Source organism: Siphateles boraxobius, unplaced genomic scaffold (genome assembly GCF_051911475.1).
Source record: "Siphateles boraxobius isolate OS27281-9 unplaced genomic scaffold, OSU_SipBor_1 7, whole genome shotgun sequence".
In the NCBI taxonomy this organism is placed as follows: Eukaryota; Metazoa; Chordata; class Actinopteri; order Cypriniformes; family Leuciscidae; genus Siphateles; species Siphateles boraxobius.
In genome coordinates this window covers 34029843-34045705 of record NW_027509197.1, presented here as the reverse complement: position 1 = coordinate 34045705, position 15863 = coordinate 34029843, and the positions used below count along the sequence as shown (strand labels likewise).

General features: G+C 42.1%; 1 protein-coding gene across 2 annotated transcripts in view; it reads left to right on the top strand.

Moving 5' to 3' along the window:
- Positions 1 to 15863, top strand: part of pde1a (phosphodiesterase 1A, calmodulin-dependent) — a 112290-nt gene that overhangs the window by 21360 nt on the left and 75067 nt on the right. For both annotated transcript variants that reach the window (XM_077215964.1, XM_077215970.1), the window contains exon 2: positions 15665 to 15797. In XM_077215964.1, coding sequence (XP_077072079.1) covers positions 15665 to 15797 — 133 coding nt within the window. The remainder of the gene's footprint in view (positions 1 to 15664; positions 15798 to 15863) is intronic.

The following is a 15863-nucleotide window of genomic DNA, read 5'->3' as shown; positions in this document are numbered from 1 at the left end:
ATTTGTGTAAATCAGGTAACAACACAATTTTTTAATTGCACAATACTTGACAACTCAACAGCCAGAGTCACATAGAAAACAAAAAAAGCTCACACATCTTGCTTTATTACAATATAATTTAATAATAATTATTATTTAATAATTAAAAATTTGCAGCACATGGTTAATTGTAGCAGGCTTAATTTGTACAGACAGTAATATGCCTGGTGCAGCCCTAAGATATAAAGAGATGTAAAGTTAGTTAAGCAATATTATAAGTAAATATTGCCATTACATTTCTTTACATTCTTGCCAGTTAGCTTTAGCGTAAATAGTTTGAAAATAGTTTGTCTCTTCAAACAACACACAATAGGTTGTTTCATTATGAATGAAGCATTTCTGAACAAATCGTTTGAGTGAATGAGTCAGCTCAATCATTTGTTCCACTTCTGAATGAATCAGTGTTTGAACAAATCATTCGGGTGATTGATTCAATGACTCTATTGGGCAGTGTTTGGAATAACGCCGTTTAAAAGAATGTCGTTAGGTAACAATGTTATTTTTTCAGTAACGGGGTAATCTAACTAATTACTTTTCTCGTCGTTACAACGCCGTTAACGTTACTGGACGTTGAATGCGGTGCCCTACCATGGGCAGCAGTTTGGTTTGAAATGTGCTGGGGACAGAGACGCATACGGAAGTGCATTTTCAGAAGTGCTGGGTTCAAACTTGTCAAGCTGTGCTTAACCCGTAAATAAATCCATCGATCCGCAAAGTTTGTTTGAGTTCTTAAATGGTCTAGTGGTAGATCTTTTGACAAGCGTGTCCGAGGTTACGGGTTCTAATCCACACTCATATATATATTTTTTTTCTCTCATCAAAACTGAATATGTTCATCAGTGGTTACAGTCTATATCAAGCAGGGACACGTTTGATTGCATTTTATTTTGTGATTTCACCGGAATGAATAGAGAGTCTACGCAACGGCAATAGATTGAAGAGCGCGTCCGAGTGAAGATCAAGGGGGTAATCCATCAGCCGGAAATTGAAGCCTCCCTGGGGGCCGCCATTGTAGCAGACCATCACCTGCTGTTAGCATTCCATTGACTCCCATTCATTTTGGCGTCACTTTAACAGCGAATAACTTTACATCTGAGGCGTCCAAAGACTTAATTTGTCCATTATTTATTTCTAAAGAAACATGACAATGTATAAAAGGCTCCATTACTTTGTATCTTACGTTATGCCCCGGAGAAGCCGTTTTTGTAAAAATAGGCTAACGATTGCGTCATAACCACGGGACTTTCTGTCGCACAGTAGAGAAATTACCATATAGGCAGGAGGAGAAGCTCGCAGGCAATCTTTTACTGTCTATGAGGCAGTCGGGGGGACATGGAGGAATAAAGTCAAGGGAGAAGCCCATATAGAGAGTCCATAAAAGCAACGGGACAAAATATTTCAACAACGTTTTTGAGGAATTGGAAATAATTCGGTATTTTTCACAGATACTAGAAGATTTACAACTGTCAGACAGGTTGCTTACGTCACATCCACGTCGTCAATCTCAGTTTGAGCCTGCGCAGTACGCTCAGCCATCAGGAAGTGAGTGCTTCTAATGAGCTTCATGTTTCTCTGTTGAAATCAAGGGGGTCGCTGTGTCCATTTCTTTTACCGTTTTTGGTGAAGACTGCGCGAGCCACAAGAGAACACTGTATCCATGCAACTGATAGCAGTGGCAACGAGCGCTCAGCTTGATTTCAAAAACAACACATTTTAGCGCTAGATCTCTTATTTAATAGCGAATTAAATGGCAACGCATGGCGTTGTTAGAGTTTGATTTATTTAATTTGCTACAGTTACTGCAAACTCACTTGAAGTAGCGTACAGAATGTCTACCAGACCAGTTGTCTGACATTAGGAGTTTGATTTATTTAATTAAGAATAAGACTACAGGCTAAACATACTTTTTTGTTGTTTAAAAGTTTACTTTTGTTGTGAACAAAACACTTGGAAATACAGGTTGTTTACTTGACCAGTTGTCTCAGGTTGAGGGAGTTTGATTTAATTTGCTAGAGTTAAATGCACCTTATATGGTGTAATTGTTTACTTATCTTACAAAGATAATACTTGAAGTGCAGGATAAACCTCTTGCTGTCTGTCGACGTGCAGTAAATATCGAAAGTTATGTAAAAACACCTGTCTGTTCTACTCATTTCAACTGACTTGTGAAAACTGCTAAAAAAAAAATCCAAATTCTTTGACATATAGCAACTTTTTTTTTTAACAGTAACGCAAATAGTTACTTTCCCTGGTAACGAGTTACTTTTACTATATACTTCAGTTACTAACTCAGTTACTTTTTGGAACAAGTAGTGAGTAACTATAACTAATTACTTTTTTAAAGTAACATTCCCAACACTGCTATTGAGTAGGTACTTTAGGAATTTTTTACTTAATTTTGAATAATTAATTACTTTGCGTGCTAAAAAGTATGCTCGACAGTATATCGTATGAATGTGTGTATTAATGTAAGCCGTAAAGACTTATTAGAAAGGAAGAGGAATATAGAAATAGTTTTTATTAAATTATTATCAGTCTCTTTATAAACCAAAGTCAGAATTTTTGGATGCATCTAAAATTAAAAACTACTTTTTAATTTTTTTAATCTCCCCACAATTTTAAGTCAACCAAATATAGACATTTACCTCAGAAAAAACTTGTTAGTCACCTAGAAAAATTCTACAGAGAAGCATTTAGCTAAATACTGTATATACAAAACGTCTCAGGTTACGTATGTAACCCTGGTTCCCTGATAGGGAACGAGACGCTGCGTTTGAGACGCGGTGGGAACGCTCTGCGTGATTACGTCGTGAAGCACGTGTAAAATCAGTCCAATGGAAGCCCGCTACGAAATAGGTGACGTCACTGACCAGGAAACTATAAAGCACCCTTGAAATCAGACCGCGACAGCTTCTGAAAGGCCTGAAGCAAGTCGATCAGGGCATGCAGGAAGTATGGCAGGCAAACGCAGCGTCTCGTTCCGTATCAGGGAACCAGGGTTACATATGTAACCTGAGACGTTCCCTTTCACGGGAACTCGAGCTGCGTTTGAGACGCGGTGGGAACCCCATCCCCACTATGCCATAATGACAAATGCCCGTTCTGTGTGAAGTCCTGCGCACACTAAGAAGCAAGCAGCCTCGCCCCAGGAGTGGAGAGGTCAAGGTCATAAAACCTGACAAATGTATGCGGAGAGGACCATCCTGCCGCATTACAAACGTCAAGAAGGGAAACACCCGAAATTAAGGCCATAGAGGCCGCCATACTCCGAGTAGAGTGGGCCCGCACAGCCATAGGTGAAGGCTGTCCGGCCGCTTCCTAAGCCAATGAAATAGACTCGACTATCCATTTACTCATAACCTGTTTAGATGCAGGGCATCCTCTCTTGAGTGACCCAAAACAAACAAATAGTTGCTCAGATTTACGCCAGAGGGCAGTTCTGTGAACGTAGGCATCTAAAGCCCGGACTGGACATAACAGGTTAAGCTGTTCCTGGTCTGGGGTATTAAAGGGTGGAGGATAAAAGGCCTCCAGCACTATTGGGCCCCCAACATTCAGTGAGACCTTAGGAATATAACCTGACCTGGGATAGAGAAATGCCTTCACCATACCAGGTGCAAATTCCAGACATGAAGGAGCAACCGACAGAGCATGTAAATCACCAATTCTCTTGATAGAGGAAATAGCAAGGAGAAATAAAGATTTTAGGGTGAGGAATTTTTCTGAAACCTCCTCAATGGGCTCGAAGGGAGCCAAGGCCAGACCCTCAAGTACAATGACCTAGTCCCATGCCGCTGCTCTAGAGTGCAGTGCAGGTCTCAACCTCAATGTACCACGAAGAAAACGAGTGATTAAAGGATCTCTCCCAATAGAAGCACCCCCCAGAGGGGTGTGGTAGGCAGATATAGCCGCCACATAAACCTTCAAGGTGCAAGGAGATAATCTGGCAGAGAAACGGTCTTGCAGGAAATCAAGAACTGAACCAACAGGGCAGTTAACAGGATCTAAGCGACGTTCATCACACCAAGTGGAGAATAATTTCCATTTCAATGCATAAAGCCTTCTCGTGGAAGGAGCTCTGGATTGGAGGATGGTCTCAACGACCTCAGTCGAGAGACCGGATTCCCTGAGCCGGGCCCCTTCAGAGGCGAGGCCCACAGTTTCCACAACTCCGGCCGAGGGTGAAATATTGTGCCCCCTGCCTGGGACAACAGGTCCCTACTGAGTGGAATCTCCATGGGAGAGCCGTCCAGAAGAGACACTAAGTCCGAGAACCAAACTCGGGTCGGCCAGTAAGGGGCTACTAGTAGCAGACGAGCCCCTTCTCGGCGAACCCTCTCCAGAACCCCCGGGAGCATCGATATCGGGGGACAGGCGTACAGGTGCAGCCTCGGCCACACCTGCACCATAGCATCCAGTCCGAGAGGAGCTGGGTGCGTGAGAGAAAACCACATGGGACAATGAGTTGAATCTAATGATGCGAAAAGGTCTACTTGAGCCTGACCGAACTTCTCCCACAGGAGCTCCACCACCTCTGGGTGAGATCTCCACTCCCCGGGCATCAGCCCCTGTCTTGACAGAATATCTGCTCCCACATTCTGTTTCCCTCGAATATATACTGCCCTGAGTGACAGCAATCTCCCTTGGGACCAAAGGAGGATCAGATGGGCCTGTTTGCAAAGGTGTCGTGACCTCAGACCCCCCTGATGGTTGATGTAAAAGACCACCGATGTGTTGTCTGTGCAGACCAACACATGAGGGCCTCTCAGGTCTGGCAGGAAATATTTGAGCGCTCGAAATACCGCCATCATCTCCAAACGATTTATGTGCCAGGAACATTCATGGTCCTGCCAAAAACCTTGCACCGAGCGGCCACTCATTTCCGCTCCCCATCTCGTGAGTGAAGCATCCGTCGAAAGCGTGACGCGTCGACAAGAAGCCCCCAGCACTGGGCCCTGGGCGAGGAACCAAGGTTTCTTCCACATGACCAAGGCACGAAGGCATAGCCGCGTGACCTTGATCCTGCGGAACGGATTTCCCCTCGGAGAAAACCCCTTGGTCCTGAGCCACCACTGCAGGGGTCTCATGTACAGAAGGCCAAAAGTAATTACGTTGGACGCAGCTGCCATGAGACCCAACAGTCTCTGAAACTGTTTTACAGTGAGTGACTGGCCTAGTTTCACATTCCTTGCGGCTATGAGAATCGCAGAGATATGCGCAGGAGACAGACGTGCCTGCATTGTGGTCGAATCCCAAATTACCCCCAGAAAAGTGGTCCTCTGAGCAGGGAGGAGCACACTCTTCTTGGTGTTGAGCCGCAACCCCAAATTCTTTATGTGGGACAGAACGACATCTCGATGCCGAACTGCCAACTGCTCTGACTGAGCTAAAATCAACCAATCGTCGATGTAATTCAATACGCGAATGGCCTGGAGTCTCAAAGGAGCCAGAGCTGCATCCACGCATTTTGTAAAGGTGTGGGGTGATAAACCTAGGCCGAATGGAAGGACCCGATACTGGTAAGCTTCGCCCCCGAAAGCGAACCTCAGGAACTTCCTGTGATGAGGATGGATAGATACATGGAAGTACGCGTCCTTCAAGTCTATTGTGACAAACCAGTCCTCGGACTGAATCTGTGATACAATCTGTTTGAGTGTAAGCATTTTGAACTTGAGTTTCTGAACTCTGCTGTTTAAATGGCGCAGATCCAGAATAGGACGCAACCCTCCATCCTTCTTTGGAACAATGAAGTAACGGCTGTAAAACCCTGACTCTCTGCTGGGAGGAGAAACCCTTTCTATAGCTCCTTTTCGAAGAAGTGTCAGTACTTCCTGCTCCATAACCAGAGCCTGCTGTGAGTCCACTAACATAGAGAGGACCCCCATGAAATCAGGGCGGACGAGAACCGAACTGAATTCTGTAACCCTTTTCTATTATGCACAGGACCCATGAAGAAATATTTGGCCGAAGTTTCCGCGCTGCCAGAAATTCCGATAGGGTAACCAGTCCCTCGGGACTGGCCTCTGGATTTGATGGAACAATCATCTCGGTGCCCTGAAGCGGCGAACCGGCAGGGAACAACCGAACTGACCGTTCTACAACCCTCCTCAGAGGATTGCACGGGGACGCTGACACCTCGGCGCCCTGAAGCGGCGAACCGGCAGGGAACAACCGAAGTGGCAACGCTGCGACTCTCCTCGGAGAATCGCCCCCCGGAGGGTGCCAAGGAGGGGACCACCCTCAGAAGCCTGATAGCCTTGGCGTCAGGACTTCTTCTTAGACCCAGCTCTCTTAGTGATGACAGCCCTCAGATCCTGTCTACCTCTAACAGGCTTGGGCTGCGACCGCCACTCAGGAACCCCAGATTGAGGAGGAGCCCGAGCGGCGACGCTCTGTTTTTGCTGATATCTGTGTGTGTGTGCGGAGCTCGTAGACGGACGAGACTGCTCAGGCTTTATGTTGCGAGCAGCCTCGGGGACACTGGACTGGCGAGGAAGAAACCTCTGAAACGCAGCCGCTTGTTTTTGGTTTTCTTGGAACCGATCGACAACACAATTTATAGCGTCGCCGAACAGACTTGATGGTGAAAGCGGTGCATCCAGAAGAACAAATCTATCTTTGTCTTTAATATCTGAAAGATTTAACCATAAATGACGTTCCGCGGCCACCGGGGCTGCCATAGAACGGCCCACAGATTTGGCTGTTTCCTTGGTGGCCCAGAGAGACAGATCTGTCGTGCGACGCAATTCTCGAATTGCCTCAGCACTAACTTCCTCACAACTGTCCATGTCCCTCAGCAGGTCAGCCTGGTATGCTTGGAGAATCGACATAGTATGTAAGCATGCCGCTGCCTGACCTGTTGCCGAATACGCTTTACCCACTAACAAAGATGTATTTTTCAAAGGTTTAGTGGGTAATGTCGGGGCTTTCAGAGAAGACGATGACTCGGGGGAGAGATAGCTTGCTAGCGTGTCTTCAGCACGAGGCATAGTCAAATAACCAAAGTGATCAATCCCTTGAACTTTACTATAGTTACTAGTCTGCTGATTATGCACTCTGAAAGAAGCCGGTTTAATCCACGATCTTGAGACCTCGGTGTGGAGATCGGGAAAAAACGGGAGTTCCCGACGAGGAGGTCGTGATCTGGATGGCAGATATCGTTCATCTAAAAGACTCTTTCTAGATTCAACATCAACATCATCGGCTAGCCACTCAATATTTAATTTAGTAACAGCACGAGATAAAACCTCCCAAAGCTCCTCATCAGCAGGGGAATGAGCTGGCGAACACTCAATATCCCCCATATCAGCGACATCCAGATCCTCAGAACTGGATAGCCGCAATATTGGTCAGCCTGGGAAGGAGAAGCCGCAGAGCGGGCTCCTTCCTGGGCAAAGACACCGGATCCAGCAGGTAAGGGCTGAGAAAGGGCGGGGCCCGTCTCAAACCCCGATACTAGATCCATCTGCGAACCCCAAGATGAAAGCCGACGCTGTGCCTCGGCAGCAGCGGGACCCGCACCTCGGGGAGCGCGAACCGAACCGTCCTCCTCAAAGAACGCCCGCCGAGAGCGGAGAGTTTTCATAGACAAACTCATGCAATGCTCACAATCAGCCCCCTCGAGGACTGACTGGGCATGCTCCACTCCCAAACAAGCAATACACATACGGTGTGTGTCCCCACCCGTGATATAACGAGGGCAGGGAACAACACAATGCTTATAACTCTGCTTGCTCGCCATGGTGATATATATATATATATATATATATAAGGGGCTTGAGAGACAACAATAAATAGACAAGGACAGATATACAGAGAGCGCTTGCTGAAGGCGCAGAAGCTGTCGCGGTCTGATTTCAAGGGTGCTTTATAGTTTCCTGGTCAGTGACGTCACCTATTTCGTAGCGGGCTTCCATTGGACTGATTTTACACGTGCTTCACGACGTAATCACGCAGAGCGTTCCCACCGCGTCTCAAACGCAGCTCGAGTTCCCTTGAAAGGGAACTAATTGGAGTAAAAACATAATTATGTATTATAAAGTTAGTATTATAACTTTATTATTATAAAAACTTCCTTGTGTGTAATTTAAGTGTATACAAATCAGTTCATTTTAACCTTCAATATTATAGAAATGTAGTACCAATGGACTCCCTATATAGTTTACAGCATTAGTTATATATTTTTTTGCTTTATGAAAATGTGCCATGTACTGTACCTTATGTAAATCCAAATTAATCCATATTTTATCAATCACAAGATCATGAATAGAAATCAACTCGAAGTGAGTTTGTGAACTAGAAGTGTGTGATTTTGATTAAACCACTCACTTTTTTAAACAAATCGGTTGAATGAATGATTGAATGACACATCATTAAGATCATTAAGTCATTTGTTGCTACCTACTGGCATAAAAGGAAGAGTCACTGGAAAAATGGCCCTTGCTTTTTAGTAAACAGGATAATAAAAGGCTTTAATAAATATTTACTACTAATAATAACACTTTTCCCACCAAGTAATGCATTTAATTAGCTTACCATTAGGCTGTTTAAAGTTGCCATTCTACTGACAGAATATGTGGCCAAATGTGTATTTTTAAAATGGCTTTGAACATCAATGGCTCAATCAGTTTAGATAAACTATCCATTTTATAAATGAGGTTTTGCAGTTTGTTTTTATCACCTGCAGGCTTCAGTACAGTTTTCCTGTGAGTGAGATGTCAAGCCATTGATATCAGCTGCAAAAGCTCAGTTGGACACAGTTGTTTCTGCAAACAAGAAGGGAAATTTTAATCGAGTTGATCGCGTTCACACCTGCCGCTCGTATGCTGCCACATATACCCAAACACACACATCGACAACACTTGTGCATGTAGGCTATTTAGGATGGACCCATGTTATTGTTTACATATGCAAATCTTCCGCTCTTCTGATAGGTGTTGTGCATCAGCCTCCACTGAAGAAAAATTGTGGGCAATAACATTTGATATTATGGATGAATAGCTTTGCAGGGTTTTTACAGAATGTATCTCTATGGCAACCTGTAAAACCCAATTTCACTGACACTGAATCATAAATTAGGCCATAATTGTTGTGTCCAACCAACTGCTCTCTCTCACCATATTTAGTCACACATGCTACCACATTCTCACGCTTGTCTCTGTCTTCTCTCTTTCACTTTCCTGTTTTTTCTTTTTTTTCTTCCTTTGGTGTACTGCCATACAAAAACACTTCAAGCGTAATTCGGGGGGAATTCACTAATGAAATGTTCTTGCTGATAGCAACATTTATTTGAAAGCAATGTCTGCATAGTTTTAGCGCCTGTTTCAGTAAAGGAAATATGCAAATAAGGTACAAATAGACCCTTAAAATATGTACTAAACACAGTTTGCATGCAAATTCCCAGTCCTGCAATCCTAAGCGCACAATTGGGAAGGATGCAGTAGACTGTCGCAGTATGCTGCACTGTAAAGGGGACCTATTATGCAAAACTCACCTTTACATGGTGTTTGAACATAATGGTAAAAATCCACCCACTCCTTTTTTTAATCCTCATAAAGCATAAGCAGTGACCAGTGTTGTGCAAGTTACTTCCAAACTGTAATACATTATACATTACTTGTTACTTTAATTTAAAAGTAATTCATTACCTTACTGTCTCAGAATTGTAATGCGTTACATTACTCCTGTATTACTTTTGAGTTACTTTCACCAAAATAGCTATACAGTAGTAGAACTTAACATTCTAAGTAGGGGTGGTTAATCTGTCTGATTTCCCGATTCGATTCGATTACGATTATTGAAGTCCCGATTCGATTACAGTCAATTTTCGATTATTAACGATTCTCGATTAGAGATTATTGATTTTCCATTTCACAACAGTAAACGAAAATACACTACAAAGTGATTGCAGTATTAAAAAAAGTCAGCTGCTGAATTACTTAACTCTTTTATTGAGTACCAACAACTCAAAGCACTTTCTGTGTCGTGTAGTTATAACTTAAGAATTATTTGTATGTAGCTTATGTTCTGTAGAACACAGAAATGAATACATCACATTGTGTTGTGACTCATCAAGTTGAACTAAACAATAACAAATAAACGAAAGGCTTATTTCCTTTAGGAAGTAGATCAGAACCAACATACTGTAGAAATTGGACAATTTTCTTCTAGAAAGACAAGGTGTTGTTCAGGTGGAGGAAGACTGTAGGTTGCAGTCGAACATATCAAGGTAAAGAAAAGGTTTTCTCTCCACCTGAACACCTTTCTAGAAGAAAATTGTCCAATTTAATCATTAAGAAGACAAAATGAACATTTTTGAACAACTTACTGTAACTTCAGTAACACCTATAGGCCTGTCATGATAACAAATCTTGCTGGGCGATAAATTGTCCAAGAAATTATTGCGATAAACTATAATATTGATAATAAAGTCGTTCTGAGACCATTTTCTTCTAAAATAATGATAATGGCATAATAATGAAGGTACACCTTTTCAAAGATCAATAAACTTTTATTTCTAAAGACTATTTAAATGAACAAAACAACCAAAAACAATAAAAGCAATGGACTCTGTCTCTGTTAACAAAAAATGCACTTACCAATGTGTGACTTCTGTTCACACTGAGAATCATATCATGTACTGTGTGAGCATGCGTCTCAGATGAGTATGTGCGCTAGTTTGTGTGTGTGTGTGTGCTCGCGTCTCATATGAGTATGTGCACGGAGAGTTTGTGTGTGTTCCGTCTCATTGAGTTTGTGTCTCCGAGTTTGTGCCCGAGTTTGTGTGTGTGTGTGTGCTCGCGTCAGTATGTGCGTGGAGAGTTTATGCGCGCGCGCGCGTCTCATATGAGTGTGTGCGCGCATGTCTCATATGTGCGTGGAGAGTTTGTGTGTGCCACGCGTGTCTCATATGAGTAGGCTATGTGCGTGGAGAGTTTGTATGTGCGCGCATCTCGTGTGTGTAGAGTTTGCGTGTGTCGTTGTGCATTTCATATGTATTTGTTTGAGCATTCAGCAGTATACATGTATGTTTGACTACTTAATATATGTGTATGCAAGTGTTTCATATATGTGTGCATGAATAAAGTTTGATATAAGCCCTAAACGGCGCCTCATATGTATGGGATTAGATTTCGGTCACAATTCTGCGCGCGCAAGATCACATTTTGAGCGCGCAAAGGGCATTTCGGACGCGCGTGAACTGAGTTTTGCTGAGAAATGTTCATCTCGCAGATAAGATAATATTTCAAGCGAACGTAAATCAATTTTGCATTTAAAATAAGTATTTGGATGTGCCCAGACGTTCTCTTTCGCATGTGCAAAGTTTCACTTTCTTGCTCCTTTCATATTTCATACCAGCCGTGCGCTCTCTAAGCGCAGACAGCTCGCTTGCTCAACACAACCCAGCTGCTAAATTCTGATTGGCTAGCTTGTCAACCAATCACAAGACTCCCTGCATCACCGACTGTGGAAGAGGAAAAATACATGGTGGAAGATATTTATGTTTAATGGCTTGATTTAAGTTCAAATGTCTACCACTCGACGACCACAGTTTATTTTTTAGCTTATTTTAAGCTATTTTTTTAGCTTATTTTTAATCGAAATCAAATCGTACTATTACTGTACATAATGACAAGTCCCAGTGTTTGCTACCCCTCAAGTGGTAGTTCTAACTTCTTTCTGAACTGCAAGTTATGTAATTAACATTAGTGAAATATGAATGTGACTGAGCTGGGGTCTCAAATTTTACACATTTTCAGAAATGAAGATGGACAGACTTTTCCCCTTTTAATGAAATAAGTGTGTAAAAACGGTACATCACTCACATTAGAATAAAAAAGCAATCAAATAAACGTAGAAATGCAATGTAATAACGTTAAAATAATAATCAATCTACTTGATATCCTTGGAATTATTTAAACAAAAACATTCACAGCAGAGATGTTCTGTAAAACAACTATCATACTAAAAAATATACTTTATTTTCTTATATACTATTTTAGGATAGATAGTGTGCACATTGGGATGCAGGCTTGTTCCCCTAACTGCAAAAAAATAAAAATCTAATTATGAGAGTAATTATATAGAAGTCGTGTGAGTCACACACCCAAGATTTTCACTTACAGTTATATTTGCATATGTTTGCATTGTTACCCACATCTTTTTCTTTCTTTTTTTTTTTTTGCAGTGAGAGGAACAAGCCTGCATACCAATGTGAACACTATCCATCCTAAAATACTATATAAGAAAATACAGTAAAAAATTTTTTGTAAGATAGTTGTTTTTACAGAACTTCTCTGCTGTGAATGTTTTTGTTTACTTGAACTTAAATTGAAGTTTTCAATCCATTAAACAAATTAAACATAAACATCTTCCACCATGTATTTTCCTCTTCCACAGTCGGTGATGCAGGGAGTCTTGTGATTGGTTTTCAAGCCAGCCAATCAGAAAGGAACAAGAAAGTGAAACTTTGCACATGCAAAAGAGAATGTCTGCGCACATCCAAACACTTATTTTAAATGCAAAATTAATTTTAGTTCGCACATAATATTTTCTTATCTGCGAGACGAAAATTTCTCCTCAAAACTCAGGTCACGCGCGTGCAAAATGCCCTTTTGCGCGCTCAAAATGTGATCTTGCGCGCGCAGAATTGTGACCGAAATTCTAACCCCATACATATGAGGGTAAGAGAGCGCGCGCGAGAGAGAGAGGAACGAGCGAGAGGTAGTGTTTGCGCTACGGCGCTCTGCAATCAAATACGATTGTAAATAGGCTCAAACAGGCTTTTACACACCTGCTCTAACTCGCTCTGGCTGGTTACACCATAGACAGTGCGTTACACGCGCTTGCTAACTGGAACTGGGCGCGTTCGTGACGTTCAACTTCCGGTATAAAATTTTTTACAAAATAAAATAATGCATTTTTTTAAAATAAATAAAAAATCGATTTTGGAAGATTTAATAATCGATTCATACTCGTCCATAACATATTCGCGATTAATCAATAATAGATTTTTTTCACCACCCCTAATTCTAAGTCTGTAACGATATGCGATATGAAACCGAAATCGCGTTACTCAGATCCACGAACCTGCAGAATCGCGACACACCCCTTCCAATTTCAAGAGTTATCCTTCCTGTCCAGATCCAATGCTACCACATCTTTAAATTACTATTAGTATTTTTTGAATTTTGAAGTTAACATTATAAAATACGTAGACCTACACCACAAAACTAGTTGAGGATAAATTATTTAAAATTGGGGAATTCCAGCGTTTTGGACGTGACATTTGCAGTCAAAACTTGAAATATAAATTCTCGTAAAATGCATTTAATACCAATATATTGAAACGTCTGTTTATCCATAGGATACCCCCTTAAAAGAGTCCAGACATTAGAAAGATATCAGTCTACACATGCGTTTCATATTTAATATGAGGGAAATACACAAGCATTCATGCGTGACAAAAAAAAATATTTTGGGGAAATATCGAGGGGATTATGAACATCTCCTTTTATTACCATGTATATCCGAAAATACTGCCAATAGCCTTAAATTGATTTCCGCCCTATTTTTAGGCATAAAATGTCATATAAATAAGGCAAAGAATGTTATATCAACAAATCCCTCTGAACAAACCTTCACAATATAGTTAGGAATACAACTGTAAAGTTTGGTGTATGTAGGTGCTACAGAATTGTAAAATCGTCACTTCTACTGCCTCCCCACCTGTACCCGAGGTGGGGAGGCACGGCAGAATGCAGGGACCCGACTCGGACGACATAGCAACCCGAAGTGGGGTCTGAGTGTGTGGTGCAACACCTACCTGCTTCCGTCGAGGGGCAGAGTGAGTGTGCAGAGGCCTCTTGGGTGCGTCCGGGACACATTCAGTGATAGAAGAGGGGCCTGAGGCTGAAAAGGTATAGCATCGTACACCGCCAAGCATACACCAATAACCCAGCCTTGGAGAGGGGGGAGTCCAGGAACCGATATTTATCGGTCTCCCTCGTGTCTGCCAGGTGGAGCCAAATGTGGTGTTCCTGGACCACCATGGTGGACATCGCCTGACCAACGTAACGTGCAGTTTTCTTCTTCGCCCGGAGGGCGAGGTCGGTTGCTGCACGGAGCTCCCGTAGGAGCTCTGGGTCAGAACCACCCTCGTGCAGGTCCATGAGCGCCTGGGCCTGGTGGACCTTCAGGAGCGTCATGGCATGGAGAGCGGAAGTAGCCCGTCCACAGGCTGTGTAAGCATTCGCCATTAGACCGGACGAAAACGTACAGGTCCTGGACTAGAGGCGAGGATTACCCCACCAAGAGGCAGCAGACGCCGGACACAGTTGCATCGCAACGGCACACTCCACTGGCGGATATCCGAAGACCCATTAGGACGGCTTTTGGCGCTATACGGCGCAGTCCACGTCCTAGTGAGCTCCTCATGCACCTCCGGGAAGTATGGCATTTTTGGTTCCTGTGAGGAAAACAGCTTATAAATCATACTAAGGGATGTTTTTTGAAAATGTAAAAATGCTTACATTTGTCTGTGATCGGTAGGTTTAGGGGTAGGGGATAGAATATACAGTTTGTACAGTATAAAAATCATTATATATATGGAAAGTCCCCATTAAACATGAAAACACAACATGTGTGTGTGTGTCACAATAACATGGGCAAAAGTGCTGAAATGGTTTAGTGAATTTGTCCTTTAGCTGTTTTTGTACAATTACTAAATGGAGGAAAGGAAAGGTACTTCACAGTGAAACAAAGTTTAGTTGAATTAATTTCTCCTATCTGGAGCTTCAGGCACACTGAACCTTGAGAGTGTGTCTGAAATAATTTTGTGGGAGATTAATGAAGTCCACATCTAAATGCCAATAGAGGGTAATAATTAGAAACTTCAGCATGACAATTATACATTCTAATTCTAATAGAACGCCAAATCGTCATATTTCTCCACCGGCAATGAGGAAATGAGCAGAAGTCTTGTTGGAGAGCTTTTAAATACCTTCTGATCACGGTTTGAATTATTGCCTTTAATTTTAACTTTTTGCACAATCTGTGTGAGTTATGATGAGCTAAAAACTAATTTGGTGAAGGCACTTTCAAGAAAAACTAAACTGAGTTATCACAACACCAAAATTTCAGTATTTGATAATACTAGTGAAATTCAATTATTCACTTTAACATACATATGATCAAAATAGATTTTAAATGTTAAATATGATTATCAATATTAAGAAAATGTATTTATTGCATGCAGCTTTCAAGTGTTTATCAATTAAATAAACATTCCTTTATCAGGTTTATAAAAGTGATAAAATAAAGAACAAAGACCATTGATATAAAAGCACAGTTAAAAAAATATAATGTGAAACAAATTATATTATATTATATTGTATTATATTGTATTATAAAAAGAAACTCCAAAAATCAGTACAAGTCAATACAACTAATGCTGTTTAAAGACTAGTATCTTACTAAAAGTACGTTTAACCCCCCTTGAACTAATATCATCTGTATAAAGTGTGTTCATTAACATGAAAATGGTTCACGATTGTGGAAATGATTAATGTTTTACGTCAGTCTTTCATCATGAGAATAATCTGGAACATATTGTGTCTCCCTGCAGGCGATTCTGTGCACTCCATGATTGCGATGCAGCCTGGCTCTCGGGCCCTCGGGCACAGGTGGGGCTCAGTGAGAGGCCAAAGCCGAGGACTGGCTGGAAGGGACGTGCCTGTGGCCAAAGATCCCAGAATTAGGTAAGAGTCCCCTGAAGTGACCAACTGCCACCAGACGTACATGGCTTGTGTGTTCCCTTATACCTC